The 26,070-nt window shown below is 43.9% G+C and overlaps 1 protein-coding gene across 4 annotated transcripts in view; it reads left to right on the top strand.

Moving 5' to 3' along the window:
• Positions 1 to 26,070, top strand: part of RAPGEF1 (Rap guanine nucleotide exchange factor 1) — a 190,326-nt gene that overhangs the window by 154,559 nt on the left and 9,697 nt on the right. For 3 of the 4 annotated variants that reach the window (XM_072632772.1, XM_072632771.1, XM_072632770.1), the window contains 10 exons: positions 8,063 to 8,151; positions 11,214 to 11,325; positions 13,385 to 13,460; positions 15,688 to 15,772; positions 19,049 to 19,141; positions 21,592 to 21,777; positions 23,020 to 23,104; positions 23,293 to 23,387; positions 24,461 to 24,539; positions 24,660 to 24,761. In XM_072632772.1, coding sequence (XP_072488873.1) covers positions 8,063 to 8,151; positions 11,214 to 11,325; positions 13,385 to 13,460; positions 15,688 to 15,772; positions 19,049 to 19,141; positions 21,592 to 21,777; positions 23,020 to 23,104; positions 23,293 to 23,387; positions 24,461 to 24,539; positions 24,660 to 24,761 — 1,002 coding nt within the window. Of the gene's footprint in view, positions 1 to 3,424; positions 3,698 to 6,003; positions 6,097 to 8,062; positions 8,152 to 11,213; positions 11,326 to 13,384; positions 13,461 to 15,687; positions 15,773 to 19,048; positions 19,142 to 21,591; positions 21,778 to 23,019; positions 23,105 to 23,292; positions 23,388 to 24,460; positions 24,540 to 24,659; positions 24,762 to 26,070 lie in introns of all 4 variants that reach the window. The other variant, XM_072632773.1, reaches the window with a different exon arrangement.

Raw genomic sequence — 26,070 nt, 5'->3', positions numbered from 1 at the left:
AATTATTGTTTTTTCCTCTCAGTTCAACAGATACTAAGTATATATGTAGATGTAGATATATATATATATTATACATACATATGTGTATCCCTCACATATATATTATACACACACACACACACACACACACACACACACACACACACACACACAACGTATGTCAGACACCATGCTGGGACCTAAGGACACAAGACAAAACCAGCAAGGCCACTCACTGCACTTAGAAAATGTGGCAAAAAGAGAACTGGCCTCAGGGTCAGGAGGAGCTGGGTTCAACTCCCACCTTGTGAGGTCACTTTTTCGTCTCTCTCTAAGACTCTCAGTTGAGAATAGTTACAGATCTACATTACTAGAGGGCATTTTTTCACTGTCTCAATGAAATCACAGGTACAGACCCCCCCAAAAAACCTGCCTCATTACTTGTTGTGAGATCATATATATCAACTGTTCTACAAACCTTAAAACACTAGAGATAACAGCTCATATTGTTATTAATCTAATCATGGGAAATCAGACATACAGATAAACATGGTATAAGGTATAAGGGCAAAATAGCAATCTAAACAATATGTGACAAGACTGTGGGGAAGAAGACCTTATTTTTGATGGCGGAGGAGATCAGGGGAGGCTTCATGGAGATGCTTATGCCTGTGCTGTACCTTTCAGGGTAAAAAAATTAGTTCTTCAGGTAAAGATGGGAGGAGAATATATTCTAGGTGAAGAGGGAGGGAGATCTGTATGAAGCCATAGAACAGGACCCAGGTCAGCTGGGCTGGAGCGCAGAATGCGTGAAAGTGTATTGTGATGCCGTGTCATTGGGAAGGTAGATCTAGCCATCATCACTCTTCTCTTCCCAAGGGAAGTCTCCCCCAGCCCAGCCCACCCCAAGCCAGGAGCTAAAGCCTAAAGGCAGCAGCAGTGGGACAGTGAAATGCCAACTGATAGGAGGCCGGGGGACTCAAAACTGCTGAGCCTGAGGGATGATGACTTACTGGGGATTTAGCTTTCTCTGCCAGAGAAAAGAACATGTAAGAGGTGCCTTTATTCTAAGCAGCTGAAAGTAAATACAGAGATAAAAGCTGTCAGTGATAGTTGGTCAGCAACATGTATGAAGGGCCCACAAGGTGCATTCATTGAATTATTCATTTGATAAATATTTATTAAATATTTACTCTATTCAAAGCACTATGAGAAATACATAGTTCCTGCTTGTGTGGGACATACAGTCTGTAGCCAGGGAAATAATAACTGACATTTATATTATCCTTTAAATGTTGCAAAACACTTTAGATGGCATGTATTTCATTTGTAGCCCTCATCAAGGCTGCCAGGTTGATACCATGGATATTTTTATCTCCATTTTACAGATGAGGAAATGAAGAATCAGACATCAAATGCTGAGTTTCAGAATCAGGTTTTGAACCTGGGTCTTCAGACTCCATCACTCTGAACTGCTCTTTAGATGATGTCCCAACATCCTTTCCTTTATCATCTCACATTTATTAAGCATCCTGCATTAGACACATATGCAAATACTTGCTGTCAGGCAGCCCAGTCTTATGAATGGTACCGACAATAAAAATTAATAATCTACATTTATGTAGCCCTCTGTAAATGTAGTATATTTGTAAAGTATTCTCCTCACAACAACCCTATAAAGTTGGTTGTGAGTTCAAAAGAGGGACGAGTTCCCTCCCGACTTTTGTCACACAGCCTGACAATGAAGTATGGGACGGATACCATCTTTGAGTTTCTTTTCATTTTAGTCAATGCTATCTGCCCACAGGAAGGGTTAAACTTAGGGCTTTATACACAGTAAGTGTTTAATAAAGGTTAGTTGAATTTAAGTGTTTTGTTTTTCAAGGGCTGACAGCTGGTGAGATTTGTAAGAGGTTAAGGGTGATTGATGTTCTCCTTTCTCTGCCTCCCTTTCCTCTAAGGTCTCTTCCAGCCCTGACCCTCTGGTTCTCATCTTTACTTTGGGGGCCCAGGTAATGCTGTGAAGCTAGTTTCATCTTCCTCCCTCGTTTCCATGAGAACAGAAATCTGAATGCATTAGCCAAAAGAGGAATGTGTGCTGCCTGTCTCATTTGCATTTAGTTTCACTATGAATTGTTGCTTCTCGCTTCCTGTCCCAGCTAGATAGATGAAGTTAGGCTAGAGACACAGACACCTTCTGTAATAAGCACCTACTATGTGCCAGTTACTGTGCTACATGCTGTAAATTTTATTTAATTTGATCCTCACATCAGCCCTGGGAGGTAGAAGCTATTATCCTCATGTTACAGTGAAAAAACTGAGGCAGACAGAGGTTAAGTGACTTGCTAGAATCATACAATTTTAGTAAGTGTCTGCGGCCAAATTCGAACTCAGATCTTCCTTACTCCACTCTTATCCTTCGATACCCCAGCCCACCTAGAAGCAGTTCTTCATTCCAGAGGAAAGGGGAATCATTAGCAGCAGATTCCCAACAGAAGAGATAGCACTACAACCCACTGCCCAAGTAAAGGGAGCTCCAGATTTATTTTTCCATGTAAACTGTGGTACCTCCATTCGTCTCCTTAAAGGACAGCATACAGAGCCTTCTTCTTGTAGTCTAGGATCCTATCTACTGCAGCATGCCTCCTCCTTACACCCTCATCCATTCATTTATTCATCATCCTAGTAACAGAAATAACTAGAAGAGTAGTTCACTTAGAAATCCTTTTTAAAGTTGGAGTGGGCACACACAGAGACTCTCCAGATGTGTGTTTTATTAAGTTTTTATACCTTTCCTTCTTCTCAGAAGACTTAAGATGGCTTACAAATCACAACAACCAAAAATAAAGCTATTAAGGAGAAAGTGAAACTGAAGCCACACGGAAGGAGCACGGGGAACGGGGGCATTAACGACGATGCAGTTACGATAATCGAACCCTGAATTTGAACCCAAGATTTCCAACTGACAAATCAGAATGTTCACATGACTGAGCATTTTCCAATAAAAGAAAACATATAGCTTTGTTTGCCCTCTTCCTGAGACTTAGATTTCTTTAAAATGTTTAGCAGCTAAATCTTCTGGGTCCCTGAAATGGAAAATTTCCCAGCACAGGTACAGTGTGTGTCTGGCAGTGGAAGCCTTTTAGGGAAAGATTGTGTGTAATCTCTTATCCAGTGAAGAGTTGTGAGTCAGAGTGGGAATCTTAATTTTAAAAAAAGGTAGAAATCTTGTGTTTAGCTTCCTATTCTGATAGTACTTTAAAAAAAAAATAGCATTGCTCTAAAGCTAGCTGCTCAGCTGTGGTTAATCTAATTACTTTTTCTTTTGTCTGTCTTTTTTCCCTTTCATCCGTGTGTGTGTGTGCGTGCATGTGTGTGCGCGCGTGTGTGCATGTGTGCGCACGTGTGTGTGTGCGTGCGTGCATGTCCCACTTGCTTCCTTTAGTATAAGTCTGTGTTTAGGTCCTACTCCCAGGACTTCATGCCTCACAACCAAGCTTCTGTTCCACCTTTCCTCTCGTCTACCTCCTCCTCCTCTCCACATTTCCCACCTGTCCACCAGTCTCAGAGCTCTGACCTAGCAGTGCCAACCACAGCCAGCCTGCCTCCCAGCACTGTGGATGGGCCCAATTCCTGTTCTCAGGAGAGCAACTTGAATGGGAATTCTGTCTACCTTCCTTCTGAAACCTCTTTCACTGATTCTCTTCAGACGCCTTCGGTGAGATTTCAAAAAAAAATGCAACTTCCCATAGGACTGTGAAATTTTTGGAGAATTATTATGTTTTTTCCAAAATACTGTCCCTTCCCTTCCTTGTTCTAGTGACAATAAAATCAGGATTTTGTGTGATAGTGAAACAGCAAAACTAGATTGTGTGTGTGTGTGTGTGTGTGAGTGAGATGGAGAGAGACACAGAGAGAGAGAGAGAGAGAGATCTCCACTTGGAAGATGTGATTGTAGCACAGACATCACTTATCTTGGGAGCGAGGTGACCTGGGTTGAAATAGCAGTTCCTTTTGATAGCAGTATGATCCTGAGAAAGTCACCTCCCTGTCTCTGAGTTGCAGTTTTCTAACCTGTAAAATGAAGGGGTTGGATTAGATTTCTGTATTCTCTGAAGTCCCTTTTGACACTAATATTCCATGAGATTATTCCACATTGACAATGTGGAAGCACAATGCTTAAGTCTGGGCTTAAATCTAAAATTCAGTTTTATATAACAAGGTTCACATCAAGCCAAAATGAAATTATTAAGTACCTACTATCTGTCAGGTACTGTGCTAAGTGTTGGGCATGCAGAGAGGCAAAAGAAACCCAGTGTTCAAGAGTAGGCAGGGCCAATGTAGTAAAAATGACAACTCTATCCAAACTAATTTATACATTCAATGCTATCCCAATTCAATTAACAAAAAATAATGTTACTGAATTAGAAAAAAATAATAACAAAATTCATTTGGAAGAACAAAAAGTCAAGAATATCAAAGGGAATAGTGGAAAGAAAAAGAAAGCCAAGGAGGAATGTTTAGCAGTACCAGATAGTAAATTATATTATAAGGCAGTAATTCTCAAAACTACCTGGTATTGGCTAAGAAATAGAAAGGTTGATCATTGGAATGGAGTAGACATACAGTTTACAGCAGCAAATAATTATATAATCTTGGATTTGACAAGAGTAAAGATGTAAAATTTTGACATAAGAATTTATTGTTTGGTTAAAAATTGTTGGGAAAACTGGAAAGCAGTATGGCAGAAACTGAGACCAATATCTTATACCATTTATTTACCAAGGTAAGGTCAAAATGGATACGTGGCCTAGGTACAAAGAGAGATATTGCAAGAAAATTAGGAGACCATGAAATATATCACTTATCAAACTTATGGATAGGCAAACAGTTTATGAATAAACAAGAGATAGGATGCAAAGTTAGGTGTAAAACAGATAATTTTGATTATGTTAAATTAAAAAGGTTTTGTACAAATAAAAGATAGTCCCTGCCCTCAAGGAGCTCACAATCTAGCGGAGGAAACAATAAGCAAACAAACTGTACCTAGGAAATAATTAGAAGAGGGAAGGCCCTAGAATTAAGAGGTGTTGGGAAAGGTTTCCTGTGGAAGATACGACTTGATGGAAATGAGAAGGGAGAACATTCTAGTCAGAGAAAATGCCTGAAGTCTGGAGATGGAGTGTCTTGTTTGGAGCATAGAAAGATCACGGGATTAAAGAGTATGTGCTATGACTGAAGGTGAAAAAGACTGGAAAGGCTGGGGGCAAGGGAAGTGGCTCTTTCCATTGCATCTCACGTATCACAAAGTGATCATTTAGAGTCAAGTAACCAGCCAGATCTTATTATATATTAAAGAAAATTCATCTCAGATTCTGGTTCTGTTTATAGAGGATCACATTCTTTTAAATTGCATACACCTTGGGAAGCAAAGGCTGTGTGAGCCAGTTCTTTATTCAGCTGCAGGGAGGGACTCGAGAACATTTGAGGCCAGTTGCCTTGGTTCCCTTAAACTGCCATATGAGTTAGCATGGTGGGGGAATCAGGGGAGGGAGGGGACCCAGCTGCTCTGTTGGGAGAAGGGGCAGAGAGAAAATTCAGGCTTGACTTTTCTTTGTGTTGAATGGCTCTCACACTGCCACATAGGCATCTGTGTTCTGTTGCCGTCCCTTCTCTTTTCACATCGACATCTTCTCCAGCTGCACTGAGGGGCTGCTGTTCTGTTGGTGGCTTGCTCCGTGCTGCCTTTAGGACCCTTCAAGAGGTCCCCCTTTGTCATCACTCTGAAAGTAGTCAGGAAGCTGTTGGTATTTATGGCAGTACTAGTGCAGAGGCCAGAGGTGGGGATGGGGTCTGCCCTCTGACCCAGAGGACATGATTCCCCATGAGCAGAAATACTCTTCTTCTCTAAGGAAAGAGGTCATCGAGTTAGGATCTGTTCTCTGTTGGCTACTCACACTGGACTGGAGGAGCTGCTGCCATGCTCCGACACAAGTGTCTTTCCTTTCATCCTGTCTCCCGTAGAGCGAAAACGCCAGTGAGGACGCTGGGGAGGGGGAATATGTCAATCTCTATTCCTCTGGCCAGAGCAACGGGGAACTCCCTCCCTCTGAAGGAGTAAGTAATGTACAGAAGGCAGAAAGAAGCTCTTAGTGCATGCTGAGTTCATTCGGGGTGAGGCAGCCTGCTTTCCCCATGCCTCCCCATCCACCATCAGGATGCTTCTGTGTGGCTGTGCTGACTTCCCCACCGCCCTGTGAATGGAGGGCAGCCCCATTCAGGTGGAGAGCAGAAACATCTTTGCATCTCTTCAGGCTTTGGTGACTCTCCCTGGCAGTGGTTTTCCTTTGGCATTTGCTTTGATGCACATGGCAGTCTTGGTGATAGGCCTGGACTTTATACAGAACCGTCTCTGTGGGGCTTTTCCCTATCCCATCTTCTATGGTAAAGAGCCTCCCACCCTGCCCTAGTAAGGCAGAGAGTGTAACTCTCCCACACCAAGACTGAGCTTCCCTTACCAAACCATTTCCTCTTCCTCCTCTTCAGCATGTGTACTGAGCCTAACAGACATTAGTAAATTCCTCCCAGAATTCTGTATGAGTCACCCAGAGTGGTCGCAGCCTTTGTGTTCATGCGTACACCGCACATGTAACCATTTGACCGATTGCTCAACATCTCTATCTTCATTCCATCGTTGCTTCTGTTCATGACGCTCAAGGAACAACAGTTTTTCTGAACATACTTTCTGGTTTTGATTTAGTAAAGGCAGGCTCAAGTTAAAAAGCATCGTCCTTCAAAAACCGTGTGACATCGGAAAAACAGAAACCCAGTGACACCAGAAGGCAGCTGCTTGGGTCCCTTGCTGAAGGGGTAACATGAGAAGACTCCCAGGCCCGCCTACTGCATCTTTACTTTGGCCTGGGCCACTAAGAGCACAAGTTTTGACCTTGTTACTTCGTTAGTGAGCACTTAGTCTTGGTCCTGTGAATCAGAAAGTTTGGTCATACTTTTTTTTATTATTAAGACAAACCCAAAGTCTTACCAAGTGTCCCTGCTCTCTCCCTTATGACTCCAAAAAGAAAATCCCTCTGTGCCTCCACTGAGCAAGACTGAGCTCAGAGTTTACAAAGTTACAGTTCATCTCAGAATGTCAGGATATTTGCAGCTGGTGGACCTAGGCCTACCTATGCCAAGGGAACTGGGCTATTTCTTTTCTTGTGCTGCCAGTCTAAAGTCATCATCCTCCTCTGGTGGCCTGGTCCAATTCCATCTCTGCATGAGAGGAGAAAAATTCTGATTTACTTTTCTTGGCTGTTTCCTCTCCCTGATAAATGGCTAACTTCAGGTGCTATGTACATATCTCTTCTCTTTGAGCTCTCCTACTGCTGTCACACTGCATTCATTCAGACTGCTCTGCTTCCAGCATCACCTCCAGTACAACAAAACCTGATGTTGGAGTGTATTTTTGCAGAGTTGCATAAGTTGAGAGACCCTGAGAAAGAGAAAGTAGGGGGAGAGAGCTTACACATTTAGGCCTGAATTGGTATAAACCTTGGATCCTGTGAAGGTCAAAGCATTTGAATTTTCTTTGCATGTTTCCAAACCAGTATTACATATAATCACAGACTCTAGTAGAGTGAATTCAAGTCATGCAGCTCCTTCAAGGGATTCATTATGCGCATGCGTGAATATGCTTTGGCAAAGTGATTCCAGAGAATAAAAACTGGAAAAGACAATTGAAAGGGCAACCAGGATGACTTGAGCTTAGCCAACAGTAGAACATAAGGCTTTTCATCAACCAGAAAGTGAACAAAGATTTCTTGAGAGATCTTCTAAAAGACGATTGGTTTATTTTATTGAGGTTGGCAGCTGATAATGTGTTAGGATTATTGGTGTTATTTCACAGGGTCAGAAAGAAACCAAGAAATAAAACGTTAGTTCCAAGTGAAGCTCACTAGTTTCCTATGTAATGAACTCTGAGGTTCTATTGTTAAACCTCATAAGAATGTACAAGTAAGAATGCTGGGAGACCCCAGCAACCCTAGTGCTAGTGTTACCATCAAAGCCTTGTTTCCTTTTTCAGGAATCACCAGCTACAAAAGATGGACACCCCAAAGATTCCTCCTCACATGGCAGCGCCTCTGGAAAAGAAAACAGAGAAGGTGGAGAGAGGTAAGAAATGTACCCACCTGAACCATCTCCTCTTCTTCACCTCATTCCATTCCTGGATTCCCTCAAAAAGAAAAGAAAATCAGAGACCAGTCAGATCCAAAGATAGGTGGAGGCTCCTCCCTGCCACTTGGTATATCAGGAGACCTGGACTTTGCTTTGTGGTGTGGAAAAGGATACAAGGGCTGCTCTAATTTTAAGGGATTTTTTTTTTAAGTTAGGAGAAATGATTTTTTGTTTTTTAAAAATGAATTGGCAAATAGGGGTGCCAGAACATCTAGTTTGTCCTCCCTCTGCCCTCCTTGGACTGGAAAATGTAGCTTTCAGAGTTTCATAGAGTCCTTTCAAAGGAAAGACGAAATTAGCCTCAGCGCCCAGCTTCCAAACAGATTTTCATCTAGGGGTAGGGATAGGATTAAACTGATATTTTCCCTACAGGCAATATAGTTTAGCACAGTGGTTCTCAACCTGGAGTCCCAAGGGATCTATGGATAGATTTCTGGGCATCTTTGGACTTGGATGGAAAGGAAAAAAATTACATCTTTGTTTTCACTAATTTGTAGGTGAAATTTAGCATTTCCTTAAGATGTTTAAAAACATTGTTATGAGAAGGGGTCCATGGGTTTACCTAGTCCACCAAAAGGCCACAATACAAAGAAGGTAAAGAACCCCTGTCCTAGTAGAAAAAACACTGGACTGGGGGTCAGATGGCCCAAGAGTTAGTCTTGGCCCAATAACAACGAGTAAATGACGAAGCTGAACTCAAATTTCATCTCAGACACTTACTAGCTATATGACCCTGGGCAAGTCGCTTAGCCTCTGTTTGCCTCAGTTTCCTCATCTGTAAAATGGCAATAAATGCTAGCACCTGCCTCCCAAAGTTATTGGGAGTCTCAGATGAGATAATATTTGCCAGTGCCTGGTACATAGGAGGCGCTGTGCAAATGCCAGCTATCATCATCATCACCATTATTATTATCATCATTATTTATTCTTTTTTTTTTTATTAATTTTTTTATTTTTTTTAATGTTTAACAATCACTGCCATACAATTGCGATTTTATCCCTCCCCACCCACCCCCCACTACCTCCCTCCCTCCCCACGACTGCATACAATTCTGTATAGATTCTACATATACTTTCCTATTGAGTATATTTTCACTATAGTCATGCTATGTAGTCAGACTAAGATAAATGAAAGAATCCGTATAACAAATCAGAACATGATACACAAACAGATACACATACACAAACATGATCTGCTACATTATGTGAGTGACTTCCATATTTCTCTCTCTGAGTGTGGAAGGCTTTTTGCCTTGAGGTCCACCATTGGGATTTTTCTTTTTTTCAGAAGTTCTTGTGTTATTACAAAAATCTAAGTCTACCAGAAAAAACTCTCACACACTGTGGTTGTTGCTGTGCATAAAGTTCTCCTGGTTCTGCTCCTTTCACTCAGCATCAGGTCATATAAGTCCTTCCAGGCCTCTCTGAAGTCTTCTTGTTCATCATTTCTTATGGCACAATAGTACTCCATTACATTCATATACCATAATTTATTCAGCCATTCCCCAATTGATGGACATCCCCTTGACTTCCAGTTTTTGGCAACTACATAGAGTGCTGCTATAAATATTTTTGTACATGTGGGACCCTTTCCCATTTTTATGATCTCTTGGGGATATAGTCCTAGTAGCGATATTGCTGGGTCAAAGGGTATGCACATTTTTGTAGCCCTTTGGGCATAGTTCCAAATTGCTCTCCAGAATGGTTGGATGCGCTCACAGCTCCACCAACAATGAATTAGTGTTCCAACTCTCCCACATCCTCTCCAGCATTTATCATTTTCTTGTTCTGTCATGTTTGCCAATCTTATAGGTGTGATGTGGTACCTCAGAGTTGTTTTGATTTGCATCTCTCTAACCAATAGTGATTTAGAGCATTTTTTCATATGATTATAGATAGCTTTAATTTCTTCCTCTGAAAATTGCCTGTTCATATCCTTTGACCATTTATCAATTGGGGAATGACTTGTATGATTATACATTTGGGTCAGTTCTCTATATATTCTAGAAATGAGGCCTTTATCCCCGAGCTTAGCTGTAAAAATTTTTTCCCAATTTACTACATCCCTCCGGATTTTGGTTGCATTGGGTTTGGTTGTGCAAAAACTTCTCAGTTTAATGTACTCAAAGTTATCCATTTTGCATTTCATAATGCATTCTATCTCTTCTTTAGTAAAGAATTCTTCCCTTCTCCATAGATCTGATAAATACACTATTCCTTGCTTCTCCAGTTTATTCATGGTATCAATCATCATTATTTATTCTTACCTTCTCTGGGCTTCAGTTTCCTTAATTCTAAAGTAAAAGGGTTGACTTTGATGACCTCTAAAGTCCCTTCCACCTTTAAATCTGGGAACCTTTGAAATACCTCCTCTCATTGTAAGTCACTCTGTGCAACTAAGAATGCCATGATTTCATCCACATTAAATTAGCAAACAAGGATGCAGCTGTCCTGACAAAATCCTGCTAATGTCAAACAATCAGCAGTGAGGATTTTTTAAATCACCCTAAAACAAAATATTTTAAGTGACTAGACTCAAGTTTTGGTTTGTTTTTTTTTTAAATAGGAGGTACCTCAGAGATAATCTAGCTGGATTCTCTCATTTTACAGATGAAGAAATGGAGTCCCATGGAAGGGCAGCGTTTTATCCAAGGTCACACAGCCAATCAGTCGCAGAATCAGGACTAGCTAGACTGAAAATGTCCTAACTTTGAATTCCCGTGCTTTATGCAATATGTACTTCTATAAGAATTTGGCTTCCCCATTACAATATAAGCTTCTGGAGAATAAGAATTGGTTTTTTCTTTTGTACTTGTGTCTACAGTACCTGACACATAGTCAGAGCTTAATAAATACTTTTTGGTGAGTTGATTCTATCATGATTCCCTTTACCTCTTAGTGAAGCCTAGAGAGCCTCATCCATCATCCTAACTCACTCATTACTTCCTTGCCCTACCTTGGATCTCTAAGAGCCTTGACCATCACCCTTCCTCTTCCAGACAGCTAAAGTCCCCGGATGGTTTGGAATCGACCCAGTCTGAGGAGGAAGTCGACGAGCTCTCTCTGATTGACCACAATGAAATTATGTCCAGGTTGACATTAAAGCAAGAGGTGAGTAATTTAGGCTGTTCCCTTTAAAAAAAACCCTCAGTTTCAGAGAATTTTACACAGCTGGAGAGAGGAGGAAGTGGGCTTTGGGTGGTTTCCAACCTCCAAGGAACTTCAATAGTAAAGACCAAGTGACTGAGGCTAGCCCATGCTCCCAGAGGTCACAAGGATTCTCACCAGCTGGTGAAAATGGCAGTCACTCCCCTGCTTTGTTAGCATCAAGATGGCTTCTCTGCATTTTCAGGCCAGTAGGCACAAATTCCCCTGCCACTGCCACTGCAGGTTTCCTCTCTCTTTTGCCTTTTTGTTGAAGAAGCAGCATGGCTGAATGGACCCAGTGCCAGCTGTGGGCAAAATCATCTCACCTCTCTGAGCCTTAGTGTCCTCATCTGCAAAATAGAATGAACCCTCCTTCAAGGAATAGATCTGTGACACAACAGAGATGTGAAAAGTGCTCGGCAAACTTTAGAGGGCTGTGTAAACATCAGTTGTTATTATTTTCCGATAGTAGATAGAGAACCAACCTTAAAGCCTAGGGGACTTGAATACAATGCTGCCTCTGCCACATACTGACTAAGTGGCCAGGCAAGTCATTTGTCCCCTCATTGCTCTCGACAGCTCCCTGAGGCTAAAATGCAGAGAAGGTGTCAACCTGCGTTGGTCGAGGGAGTTTCTTATGTCAGTGAAATCATGTCTGTTCCCTGTCCTAATCATCATTATTAATTAAATATGGCAGTCACACCCTGATACTGAGGCAGCAGCCCATCTATGTTACCAAGTAGCTTCAGCAATTCAAATCACTAGACAGAGCAGCGTGGCCATCCCTTAAGGAGCTAGCACTGCTTCTGGCCTCTGGGGCCGAGGCAGGCAGGCAGGCAGGCAGATAGACGTCCTTCTTGGTATGCTGATGTACCAGATTGGCTCTCCCTGACTCAGGGCCAGTAGAGTAATGCATTCATCCTGAAAAGCTTTCAACATGTCAAGAAGTGTGGAAGGGCAGCAATCTATCACTGGCCAGCACTTATAGGAGGCTCACTTTGACAGCTGGGATCCACTGAAGAGAGGGCTAAGCCATTAATAATCCCCTAAGTGCTATTTCATGCCAGAATTTCACCTGAAAAATCATATTATAGGCCCATCCACCCTGCAGCCAGAAATTGAAGGTGCTTCTAGCAGTCTGGACAGAGGGAAGGCGTAAGTGCCTAAGGGTCCCAGGTGCCATTCAGGAGTGTTTGCCCTAAGCATGAAGAGGAAGGGTGATATTTGATCTTAGTTTGGCTCCAGGAAGATACAATGCACAAACGTTTGGTGGTCAGAGCCCACATTGCAGCACCCTGGTTTCCATGTCTAGCCCTGACGCCAGCCCTGGGACTCGTTTTTTTTTCCTCTTTTGTTCCCTTCTGTACCCAAACAAGAAAAGATAGACTGGCTCCTCCCATGGGGTTGAGTGGCAGTTGAACAAAGCAGAAGGTTCTTTGTGATCCCATAGTTAAAAGGCCTTAGGGACATCCTTTTGTGGCCAAGTAGTGATCAGCAAAGCACCTGCAAACAGAAACAGATGCAGCTCTGGGAGAGCCCGAGTGCAGAGCCTGTCCCTCCTGGAAGGGTGGGGTAAACCTGAACCTCACGAGACGTTGTTGCCTACCTTAGCCATTTCCCTTCTCTCACTACTCACTTTTCAGGTTATCTGTTAAAACCTTTCTATTTTATATGTTGCTCGAATTCAACGCATGATAAGACATGGAAATGAAATGGGTGTTGTCCCACTGTCAGGTGGCTTAGTTTCCTCTGACAACCCCAAGTTCTTACCCCTGTTTCCTCCACATGCACATAAAGACAAGCTCATGTCTGTGACACCTAGAGTCCTGATAACTGAGCTAGGACCTCCATTGGGTTCTATTGTGTCTCTTTTTCGTTCGGTGATCTCTCTGGTATGGCAGCCCTAACCATCCTGTAACTTTTATGTTCCCAGCCTTAAGCCCTTATACATGAGACTGAACCAGAAAAGGGACCTGAGAGCTTCCCCTCTGCCCTGTACTACCCATTTCTGTTTTCATTGCAGGGTGATGATGGGCCAGATGTCCGTGGGGGATCTGGGGACATATTGCTGGTCCATGCAACGGAGACCGACAGAAAAGGTTAGTGAACTTGACTGTTAGGGAGCAAGACCCTGCAGTACTGTTTAGCCCTGACTGGTGTCCAAGAAGCAAGAGCATGATGCTAAAGAATCCAGGCTTGGTCCAGCCCCTCTCTAGACTCATAGCATTGCTCTGTTTCATGAGCATGGCCTGCCTCACAGGCAGGAGTTAGTTGTTTGAGGGTATATGCCATTGATCGTAGGGGAAATTTAGACAAATGAATATATAGGAATCAGAAAAGTCATCCTTAGCACTAGAAGAACAATGCAGAATGGCACGTCTTCTGGCACTGGGTCATCAGCATTATCTTTGTAAGGGAGGGACAATGGGCCATTGTTGTGCTGCACTCTTTTCATCATGAATCCTGTGCTTCATCCCACTATATTAATCTGGATTCAAGCTGTGAGGGCTTCATTCTTGTGGATTCCTAGGAGATTGTTGGAAAGGAATTCATTGTCCTCTCTGGTGAAAGAGAACAGATAAAGGAGTCCCTTAGCCCCTTTGGGTGCCCTTTCCTTGTCTATAATGAGGAAACTGGACTAAATGATCCATCAGGCTACAAGCACTTATTAAGTACCTACAATGTGCCTGGCACTGCTAAATGCTGGGAATGCAAAGACAAAACGGATGAGTCCCTGCCCTCTAGGATCTTTTATTCTAGAAGGGTAGAATGAGCTTAGGGTTCATTTCTATAACCTAAGCCTCCCATCCTGTGTACAAAAGTACTTGATTCTGTCATCCTCACAGAAACACCTGCCCTAGTAGGAGGAAGTGCCTCTTATTAGAAGAAGAAAAAACCCCTGTGAGACAGAGAACACTAGATTTGAAGTCATGGCCCAGCTCTGCTGCTCCCTCCTGTCTGTGAGACCTTGGACCAATCATTTAACCCTCTCATTTTCAGTTTCCTTCTCTGTAAATTGCAGAGATTAAACTAGATCAAAGGTGTCAAACTAGCGTCAAGGCCATAAGCAAGCCACAGAAACAGATGAAAATGTAACTGGGAAATGTTTAACCAAATGAATATAAATACAATACAACACAGATAATGTGAATTTCTGGTTTTCTAAGTCAGTGTTTGACACCGCTGAACTACATAATTTCTGAGATTCCTTTTAGGTCTAATCTTTAACCCTGTGAATTAAGACTAATGCAGATGAGGCTACACAGACTTCCCCCAGGCTCTCTCATTTATTCATTTAACATTTAGTGAGCATCTACAAAGCAGTTGTGCTGAGGACTAGGGATACAGAAGTAAAAATGACACTGTTCCTTCCCTCAGGGAGCTTACAAACCAAACTGTGGAAACAGTGGCAGGGGTTGGGGGGGGGGGAGAGGTTTGCAAAGAGATATACAGATAAGTAAATAGAAAATATACATATGTAGAGTGGGAGAACCCAACAGCTGTGGGGAGTCAGGGAAGGCCACATATTCCAGAGGACGGGGCCCTTATGCTGAGCCTTCGAGGGAGTTGAGGATGAGCCCTCTGGATATAAAAGCACAGACAAGAGGGAAGGAATGTCAGAGACAACAGGCAGCCCAGGCCAGTTGGGCCAGGACATGGGGTCATGAGGATAGATCAGTGGGGAAAGAAAGCACCAGAAGGGCTCTAAACCCAAAGGACTTTGTATCTTTTCCTAGTGGCAGCCAAGAGCTATTGAAGTTTCTTGAGTACAGCTGAGAGGCTGCTCTCCAGGGCCTGTTTGTCCAGAAGAGACCGTAGCCCTTTTTTCCCTTTTACTTAGGCCAGCGGCAGCCTTATCCCCCTGGGCTAGGATTCCTCACTACACTTACTTAATTTACAATGATAAGTACTTGCCCTAGTTTTTTCACCCATTTTTCCAAGTGACTTAAAAGTAAAAGAAAGACCATTTTTCCCTCACCCCAGAACATAGAATATGGGGTCTGAATGGGACCTTAGAGAGGAACCTTCATTTCATGGAGAAGGAAACTAGTGCCCAGAACGGTTGAGTGATTTTCCCAAGGTCACACAGTGCGCCAGTGTCAAAGCCAGGCCTGGCCCCCAGGACTTCACACTCCTAAAACACATCCACTCCACTGTCCTTCCATACAAGGTGATGGGGGTGGAGGGAGGAGGAGGAGGGAGGTGCTCCATTTAAGAATTTGGGGGTCTTTTTTTGATTTTTGGAGGTGGAGGGTTCAAAGCAAGGGCAGAGGGTGTTGTCATGTCAAGGCCCGGTGAATGATCACTTTTTTCCCTCCTTTTTAGATTTGGTTTTGTACTGTGAAGCCTTTTTGACAACCTACAGGACATTTATCACGCCTGAGGAGCTCATTAAGAAGCTACAGTATAGATATCCTTTATGCAATACCATCAGTAATGTTCAAGTCACTTCCCCCCCGCCTCCAGAATACTGGGGTGACTTAGTTGGAAAGCTCTGAGGAGGGCTGAGAAGGAAGGGTTTTGTTAGCCAGGTGGTTGTGATTAAGATAAATTTTCAGCATGGTCTGTCTTGGGGAACACAGGCTTCAGCCACATCCCGTTCCTTGTGCCCCTCGATATTTGCACTTGTGAGCTTAAACTAGAAAGGCTGAGACCCCAGCTGGAGCATACCCAGGAGAAAGGGTGGAAAGGTGACTGGAAAGGTCCTGAAAAACGTGCTCTACAGGGACTGACTGGAAGGACATGGAGATATGTAACCTTGGGAAGAATAACATTACTGTTCAGCTGTTTGAAGAATAAAATATGAAAGGGGGATTGGAAAGGCAGCACGATATGATAGGCAGGGTGCTGGAGGGCTTCCGGAAAAGCCTGGAGTACTACTTGTCAGGGATATTAGAGGGAATTTCAGTTCAGGTAGGATTAAGCTTTATGATCTCTGAAGTCTCTTCCAGCTCTGAAATTTTGTAAATACTCACACAGACTGTCCATAGTCTTGGAAGTTTTAAGTATCTTCCTCATTCCAAGCTTGCTCAATCATGAGGTCTCAGGTGTGCAGCAGAGTTCTCACTCTAAAAATGTTGGGAGATCCTGATACAGGAGATGGAGGGGTCAGAGAGCATCACGTACTATACCTCCCCTCAACCCCCTCAACTTTGGGCAGTCAGAAGTGATGTTTCATGAGGAGGCAGGAAGTGGTTCAAACTAGCTAATTGATAGTCATCATTTCTAGATAATCTGGCAATTGTGTGAGCACACTCCCCACACCCACACCCCTGCTAGGACTTAGAAGTATAGGCCTGATACTGGGTGGTCCTCTCAAATCCTGTACAGAGCAGCCCATGGTCTACAAAGCCTAGTCAAACTGTGTAGATACCTTGGTCCTGATAACTTACCAGCTAAGACTCTGAGTGAGATAGATATTTTGAGGTTGTTCTGAAGAAAGCCCTTTGTAAACCTCAAAGTCCTATAGAGATGAATTGGTCTCATTAGAGTCAACTCTCCCCCAGTCACTGACTGGCCAGGGTGAAGGACTTGAAGATGGCGTGCAAGGATTGGCTGAAGCATCAAGCATGATCGCTCTCTTCAGGTATCTGGAGGGCTGCGCTGTGGCAGAGACACACTCGTCCTACTAGGCCTCAGAGGCAGAACTAGAAACAGTGGGTAAAAGCGATCTGCAAACTTCAGCTCACTGTGAAAGAGGAATCATAAAGAACATTTCCTCCTCTCTGATGCAGCCGTTCCATTGAGACTTACCGAGGGCACTGACTACTGGGCTGGTCCCACCAGAACCCACATTTCCTGCAAGAAGCTTCCCAGGGAAGTTATGATGGCTGGCTTGATAGACCTGCCAGCCTCGTAGCTCAACACTTCCATCTGCTGGACAGATGCAATCACTGTTTCAGCACAAGGAGAGAATCTCACTTCCACTGACCATCACCATGCCCTGTGGCCATCCTGTGGCCCTGTTGCTTCCATGGTTCGGTGTCTCTACTCACCCCTTCTCTGCAGCACCCCCTTTTGGGAAGAGCCTCCTCTTCTGGCCCTCCTTTAAGTCTTGTAAATGTCAATCCTAAAAACACATCCTCTGTACGAGACCCAGCGTACCAGCCATTGACGTGAATAAAGGAGACCTGGCCATTTGAGTTGGCCTGAAGCTCGACATGAGCCAGCTGGGTGAGAACAGCTGCTAAGGAAAAAGGCTAAGGGGAGCCTCAGCCCCTTCATAGAGCTATGATGGAAGGGACCACACTCAGTGCCCCAGGCAGTTCTCTACTGGCAGTTCAAAACAAGTGGTGGATCTACTTCAGTGATCCACACCAGGAATCATCTCCCTACACTGATGAAGCCATCTGTGCCCTGCCTCCAGCCCAGCATTTGAAGAACAAAATGAGATGATTGTCCCAGCGTGCTCTACAAGAGTTAAACATCTAGGATCATAGAGTTAGGCCCAAGGGTCTCAGAGGCCATCTGGTCCCTCTTCATTTTACAGAGAAGGACACCAAGGATCAGAGCCATAGTGGCTTAGAATCACATAAGTAGCAATCTGCACAACAGAATTTGAAGACTGGTCTTCATGACTACAAAGCTAGCACTCTATCCATTATGCCAACACTGTCTCATACTCTAAAGCAAGGCTTCCTCATCTTTTATGACTCCTGGACCCCACCTCCCTGACAAGTCTGGTGAAGCCTGTGAATCCTTTCTCTGATATAGTTCTTAAATACACAAAGTAAAATACACTGGAAGATAAAGGAGAGCAGTTATGTTGAAATAGAGTTATCAGAATAATTTTAAGACAAGTCCACAGAACCTGTGCCTGACCTGGAGTTTTCCATGCACTTTTAGGTGCCCTTTTACATGGGTCATAGAGGATCTGTAACAGCCCTAGAGGAAGAAGGCCAGGCTGGTCTGAAAATGGCACCTCACAGAATGGTCAGAGGAGCCAAAGATGGTCAATCTAGAGAAGAGATGACTTAGGGTGATCTCTTTCCAAATGGAGACCAACATCTCCAAATATCACATGGGAGGGAAAGCTCCTAAAAGCCAAATTATAAGTAGTATATGAGTATAGGGACTCACAGAGAGGTAGAGTTTGTGGAGCCACACTATGTCCTGGATCTGAAGTTAGAAATGACCTTGAAAATCATCTAGTCTGACATCCCCATTTTACAGATGAAGAAACAGAGACTCAGACGGATCTACCTGAAATCAAACAGGTGGCATGCAGCAGCAGAACCAGTATAGTTAAATCTGGGTCATCTGCCTCCAGATCCAGGGCATGACACCATGTTGTCTCTCTTTGCCCAAGACAGCAGCTGGCTTTGACAGGTCCAGCCATGGCTGCCTTATAAGACCGTGAGCTTCCCTTCTCTGGAAATGTAAAATACATCCCTGCACAAGGTAGGAAATTGGATCTGGAGTCCCTTCTAATCCTAAGAGTCTTTGGTTGGTTAATGAGGGCTTTTCAACAATTGTTTTTGTTTTGATCCTTCTCTATATCCCTGGTGCTCCTCAAGGCAGAATTGGACTCTTAGAGCCTGGCCAAGGGGGCTGACCTCCCCTGCCCTCTGGCGCTGGCTGACTGGAGCCCAGCCAGATTGGTTCTCTGAGACCTGAGGGGCTTCATCTCCTCCCTTTCCATCAGCTGAATCAAAATGAGAGTTACCTTCCTTAGCACATGCTCTACGTATGAGAAATTCTGCCCCTTCCCTGACACGTTCAAGAAACGAGTCAGCAAGAATACTTTCTTCGTGCTGGTGCGGGTGGTGGATGAACTGTGGTAAGCTCTCTTGTTCCCTTTGTCTTCAGCAGGGAGCGGGTTTGGGGACAGGACATAAGCCCAGGGCTAATTCTCTAGACTTTTGGTATTCTGAGACATTTCCTCCCCTGGGAGGGTTTGCCCCTAGACTGATCTGCCTCTTCTCTCCGTACCTAGTACTGCCTCCCAGGATTATAGTGATATTGCCAGGACATACAAGCTGTGATGGCTTTTGATCAATTTTTCTTCGTTTTTTCTGTCTGTTCACTTATCTGCCAGGGATAGAAGCTAATGGGAGACAGGGCCTGTATCTTTACTATGTTCAAACCCACTAGGCTACATTGCATCCTTTAAAGATATACTCATATGATAATTCTGCCTATCTAAAACCTGTTCTGTGCGAGGGAGGGTATCGAGCTGACCTGCCTCAGCCAGAGTAATGAGGCTCTTCAGTATCAGGGAAAGAGCTCATTCCTTCATTTAACAGACACTTATTAAGTACCTACAGTATGTAAGGCACCATGTCAGTCCTAGAGATACAAGACATCTGCAACAAACACTTGGGTCTTCAGGAATTCACAATCTCCTGATGGCAAGGCAGAATGTGATTAGGGGCAAAGAACCATGAAAATCTTGGGACTGAAGAGAGGAAATGCTTCAAAGGTAACATTGATAGGATTTAGTAATTGATAGCTTATGGGAAATAAGGGGAAAGATTCAAAACTGACTTGGGACTTATGTATAGTCTTGGTGACTGAGAGATTCCCTCCTACACACAGAAGTGGAGAATATGGGGGAGAGGCAAGTTTTGGAGGGGAGTCAATGAGTCTTGTTTTTGGACATGTTGAGCTTGAAAAACCAGCGGGCCAGAACAGATGGAGAGAGTTAGCCCAAAGTTGTACATATGGGATCAGAGGTCTAGGGGAAGGTTGGGATTAAAGGTACATATATGGAAGTTATTTGAGTAGAAGATATAATTAAATCACCAAAAGAGAGAATATAGACAGAGCCAAGGACAGAAGCGTGGAGGCACCTCTCTCTAAGTTGTGGGATGAGGATGCAGATCCAGGAAAGGAAATGGAACTCCCCAGAATTCTCTGGAGCACGATCTTCCATAAGGCAGGTTCTTTTAACTAGGAACATTGCCCTGTGAAAGAAAATCAAAGGTGAGGTGTGATGCTGGAGTAACATGCTAGGTGCCCAAGGGGAAAGGTAATCCAAGATGCCCCAGGCTAACGTTGGCAGCCCAGAAACTCCTTCTGCCCTCTCCCATTCATCATTCTCACCAATGCATGTGTAACCTTCCTAACAACTCAGATCACTTTCTCCTCAAAAGCCTTCAGTGGATTCCCATTGCCTTCCAAATAAAGCATACACTTCTCCTGACATTTAAGCCCCATGATGATCTGTCAACAACATTGCTTTCTCACGTTATCTACTACCGCTCCCCTTCACATAACCTGTCATTAAGCCAAACTGGTTTATTTACTTTTTGTACTCTTTCCCATCTCCTATGAATGAATGAATGAGAGCATATTAAACATGTGCCAGGCACAGTGCTATAGCTCCTTTGTACCTTTACTCACTCTGTCTTACTCCCATACCTTGAAAGTCTTTCCTTTTTCCTCTCCACTTCCCCTGGTTCAAGGACAAACTTGGACATTGCCTCCTCCATGAAGCCCATTCTTGAACTCTCCACACTCCATCCCACCCCTAGCTGAGGTAACTTCTGTCTCCTCAAATGTCTGAGCACTCTGGGAGTTGTCCTTTGTAGTTATTCATCCAACCTTGTGTAATAGCACCTGTATGCCTCAGTTATCTCTTCCACCAGCTCATGAGATCTTTAAGGGATCCCTTTATGTCCCCTTTTATCTCTGTACCCATAGGATCTTGTACACTATGATAAGTTTAATAAGTGTTCCTTAAATTGAATTGACCTAATGAGCCACCAAGAGCTGCTTAAAATGGAATTGAAAGCTAGAAGCAGTAAAGGGAGGAAAAGGGGGGAAAACCCCTAAACCTAAGACATCCCAGCATTGTTGACTGTTGATTATTATCCATGTGACCCTTGGCAAATCATTTCCCCTCTCTGGACCTCATCTGTAAAAAGAGGATGCTGGACTCCATGACTGCAAAGGTCTTTCCCAGCCCTAGATCCTATGTGCACAGTAATCCGCAGTTTTTCTGCCTTTTAAATCTGTAAACATTTTATTTTGGCAATGTAATTGTTGCCCTACCTCTGATTTCATGGTGAGCCCCTCTCACAGAACCCTGTGCCACTCAAGGTCTGTTTTTCTTACTGTTACCATGGTTATGGATGCTCATGATGGCTTTGACAGTTTCTCCTGGGAAGCTAGCCTTGGCCCCCGAGGACCCATGTTGGCCACTTCTTTGAGATAGATATTTGTAGGTCATAAGTGACTCTGCACTTGTTTCTTCTGGGTGATGTGGGTCTCTTTATCACACTTCAGCCTGGTGGAACTGACCGAAGAGATTCTAAAGCTCTTGATGGAGCTAGTGTTTCGGTTAGTGTGCAGTGGGGAACTGAGCCTCGCCCGAGTTCTCCGGAAGAATATCTTGGACAAAGTAAACCAGAAGAAGATGCTAAAGTGTGCCAACTCTGACCAGCCCCTGGCTGCTCGAGGAGTGGCTGCCAGGTGAGACCAGCCCCTGAGCCAGGGGAGAGGGAAAACAGTGTACTGGACTATGAGTCAGGAGACCTGAGTTCAGATCCTGGCCCTTCCCACCTGGGTGACCTTGGGCATTCCTTAGCCTCAATGGGCTTCTCTTTCTTCAGTTGTAAAATAAGAGAGTTGCACTGGGTGGCCTTTGAAATCACTTCCAGCTCTGAAACTGTGAGACATCCATCACTACTTTTTCAGCAGCCTTTTCCCACCCACATTTCTATCCACTGCCCCCTCTACCCCAAGTCCCGCATTCTAAGACTTAAGTGCTTTGGCGAGCCTACAGCAGGGTTCCTCTAGAGAACAGTCCCTTATGTTTCCCAGATTGCCAATCCTAGAACACACTGCCACTTTGGAAGTTGTGTCATGTAATTACTGTCCCTGAGAGAAGGAGTCAGCCCCTTGTTCAGGGTCACACAGCTGGTCTCTGGGAGAGGCAGGACTTCAACCTAGACCTTTCTGACTTCCTCCAAAGTTGAACCTCGATCCACTCCACCATGTGCCTCTCCATATAGTAACGACCAGATTACTCCATGAGCACCCCTACAATCACTTCTCTTCTAAAGGAAGTTGTATATGGGTGTCCCAAAAAATCTTCAGCACACTAATAACACTGCACTGATAACTTTTGCAGCAACATGTATGTATGTTCATCTATATGTACACTGAAAAGTTATTAAATTAATGTAAAATATATTTACAACCTGTATTTGTAGAGGAAGTTTCCTTCTTTGAAAGCTTGTACAAGTGAGATCCCAGATTCAGCCTCAGTTGCTTTTAATCTTTATAAACTGTGATCAGGAAGGTAGGTGAGACCCACTGCATCCCTCAGAATACTGAGCTGTATTGGAGTGAGCACCTTCCCAAAGATACCTCTCCTGGTCAGTGTTCCCTCAGCTGTCTGGAAACTGTCATAAAGAACCAGGGAGGCTGGAATCAAACCATGCATTCTGAGGGAAGAAGAGGCAGGTTTCTCTTTTTCTGGAGTGTAGAGCAGTAGAGGAGAAGGTGATAGCAGTAAAACAACCACAAAACCCAGGTCAAGTCACTTGCCCCACTGAGCCTCTATTTGCCCCATCTTTGAAATGAACAATTTGGATCAGATCATGTCTGTGTTCCCATCCAGGCTTAACATTGTAAGTCTCTTCCCATCCTGATCTTCCGCCACTCCAGGTCTGCTAATACTGACTCCTTGCCCCACCTCATCTCTTTCAGGCCTGGGACTCTGCACGACTTCCACAGCCATGAGATTGCTGAGCAGCTAACGCTATTAGATGCTGAGCTCTTTTATAAGATAGAGGTAAGGGGCCCAGGCGTGGTCCCCAGAGGAGGGAAAGAGGGAGGGGAGGGCCCAGAGGAAGATGGAAGCCATGCCTGGGACTGCCCCTGCCTTTGGAGGCAGATTGTGTGCCATCAGGGAAGGACTGGGCAAGGAAAACCACAGTGTTCCAGCTGTCTGAATATTTCATGCTTCCTTTTTCCTTTCAGATCCCAGAAGTTCTGCTTTGGGCAAAAGAGCAGAACGAAGAGAAGAGCCCTAACTTGACGCAGTTTACTGAGCACTTTAACAACATGTCCTACTGGTGAGGAAGGGTGCGGGGGCCTCTTCACCTTCAGCTCTCTGCACTTCCCAGACCCACAGGCCCTGAGACTCTTGCGGCCAAGCGTGGATGCACATACCCTCCTGGGAATACTTGGAAGGAATGATGAAGTGACAGCACTCATCATTTTGAAATTTCTTCTGATTCCCCGAATGAAACTACCTTATAGGCATATAATTCTGTGGGCAAGGAAACCAAAGCCAACCGGAACAGACTAGCCACCCCCTAAATAGAATAAGTTTCCATCTCTGTAAATATGGGAAGGACACTCAGCCATTCCATGAATTGTGATTCTGTTTAGGCTGCCATTCAAGACTTTCCTTTGGGATTCTGAGCATTTGGGAGTATATTTTCATTTCAAAACTGGAAATCCAAAGTTTAGCTTTGATCTTGCACGCTCTGAAGAACTTCCTTTCCTCTCAATGAAGGGTTAGTCTTAGTCTATAGCTAGGAAGTCAGACATCTAAACATCTTTAAACCATTGACAGACAACTACCTTCCATTGCCAATGCATTTCATCATCTTCATTAATTTATTCAACTGAAGAAAGGTCGGGGAGTGCCCTTGTATCAGAAAAGGATTTTGATCCTAAAGAATGCTCCAAGATGATGTATCTTAACCTGGGGTCCATGGACAATATGTTTCTCTGCATTATTCTTCCAGTACATCATCTACCTTAGTGACTTATAAATTTCCCAAGAGCAAGGATGGAATCTTCTCCCTCTCTCTGCCTCTCTCTTCCTCTCTGTCTCTCTGTCTCTCTCTGTCTTTGTCTTCCTCTCTCCTCTCCTTTCTCTCTCCCTCTCTCTTTCCCTTTCTCTCTCTTTCTTCTCTCTCAAATCCCCTTTATGAAATTTAATTTAGTGTTCTTTATCTTTCAACCAGTACCAGGTAGGTAAGAGGATGAGTGAAAGAAGGGAGAGATGGATTAGATAGAGATGGATGGGTGATCTTGTCGGAAGAAGACCAGCCAGTCACATCTCTGCTGATTGGAAGCCCAGAATCAAAACCAAGTTAGGAGTGACCTCAGTCTTGTTTTTACTCCAATTTCACAGGGTTCGTTCAATAATCATGCTGCAAGAAAAAGCCCAGGACAGGGAACGACTGCTTCTGAAATTTATCAAGATCATGAAGGTGATGCAGGCTTAGCCAAAGCCTATGTTGCTTATTCTTTACAACGGCCCTTTGGGTCACACAGAAGTTTTTCATTGCTAACTAGTCCTCTCAGTAACAAAGGCTTCTTTCCTCTTGTAGCACTTGAGGAAGCTAAATAACTTCAACTCCTATCTGGCCATCCTTTCAGCACTGGACTCAGCACCCATCCGAAGGCTGGAGTGGCAGAAACAGACCTCAGAGGTGAGCTTGAACAACGGCCTCTGCCTCTGGAGTTTTAATAACCACCAAGTAAGAAAGGAGCTCCTCATTCATCCATGGACTTACTATACACCCCCAAGGCATTCATGAGTCAGATATAAGCCTAGCTCTCTGGGGGCTAAATTTTGAGCCTCCCTCAGCGCCTGGCATGGTACCACACACACAGTCAGCACTTAATAAGTGGTGGTAGTGTCTGAAGGGCAAAGTGGAGAATTTCTGATTGTTGTCATCTTCAGCGATGAATTTTATTTAGTCGAGTCAGCCGACATTTATTAATTAAGCGCCTGCAAGGCACCAGGGATGCAGAGACAAAGGATTGTAAAACACGAACTTACTACCTGGGACCATGATCAAGTTTCTCCACCTTCCCAGGCCTCAGTTTCCTCGTCTGTAAAATGAGGGGGGTCTCTGAGGCCCCCCAGCTCTAAAGCTCTGATCCTATAATGAAGAACTTACAAAATAGTATGTAATTTTCAGAATCTCTCTTTACATAACTTCATGTGTACCAGATACTATTATAGAACACAGTTAATACAAAGTCAGAATCAAACAGTCCCTACCCTTAACAAGTTTTCTTTTGGAGATAAATACCTCCCAAAAGGTGCAGGGTTGCGGGGTAGGTACAGAAGAGAAGTAAAGAAGGAGTATTGGGGAGAAGAACCAGAAACAACCTCATGTAAGAGGTGGTTTTGTGCTGAACTTCAAGGGAAATTAGGATTTTTAAGACAAAGGAGAGGAAGGACAGCAGTGAACCCCAATGCCTAGCACATTGTAGGCATTTAATAAATGCTGATGGATTGAATGAACCAGTGAGGTTGCTTCATTTTGTCCTAATCCTAAGGCATACAGACCACCAGCCCTGCCTGATTGGACATTCTGGTGAATCAGCCAGGGTTCAGTGAGGTCAGATCAAGAAGAGATCATTTCCAGCTGGCAGAATCACTACGATGGTAGGATTTAGAGCTGAAGGGAATTACAATCACCTGGACACAAGTACTAGAAAATCCTAGATTTCAGAGCTGAAAAATTGCTTGAGACCATCTAGTCCAACCTCATTATAAATGAGGAAACTCTGAAGGGACACATGAGGGAGGTGAAGGGACATGACAGATATCACGAGGTGGCCTGGCAGGGATGTGAACCTGGGGCCTCTGATTCCCCATTCTGCACCCTTTCTACCACAGCACGATGGACTCCCATGTGCCAGACACTGGGCCAGGCATTAGAAATACAAAGACCAAAATAAGACAGTCCCTTCCCTGACACCCTGTGGAAAGTAATGTAAAATATG

Source organism: Notamacropus eugenii, chromosome 1, assembly GCF_028372415.1.
Source record: "Notamacropus eugenii isolate mMacEug1 chromosome 1, mMacEug1.pri_v2, whole genome shotgun sequence".
In the NCBI taxonomy this organism is placed as follows: domain Eukaryota; kingdom Metazoa; phylum Chordata; class Mammalia; order Diprotodontia; family Macropodidae; genus Notamacropus; species Notamacropus eugenii.
The sequence above is the reverse complement of the archived record's forward strand: the minus strand, read 5'-3'. Positions and strand labels throughout refer to the sequence as shown.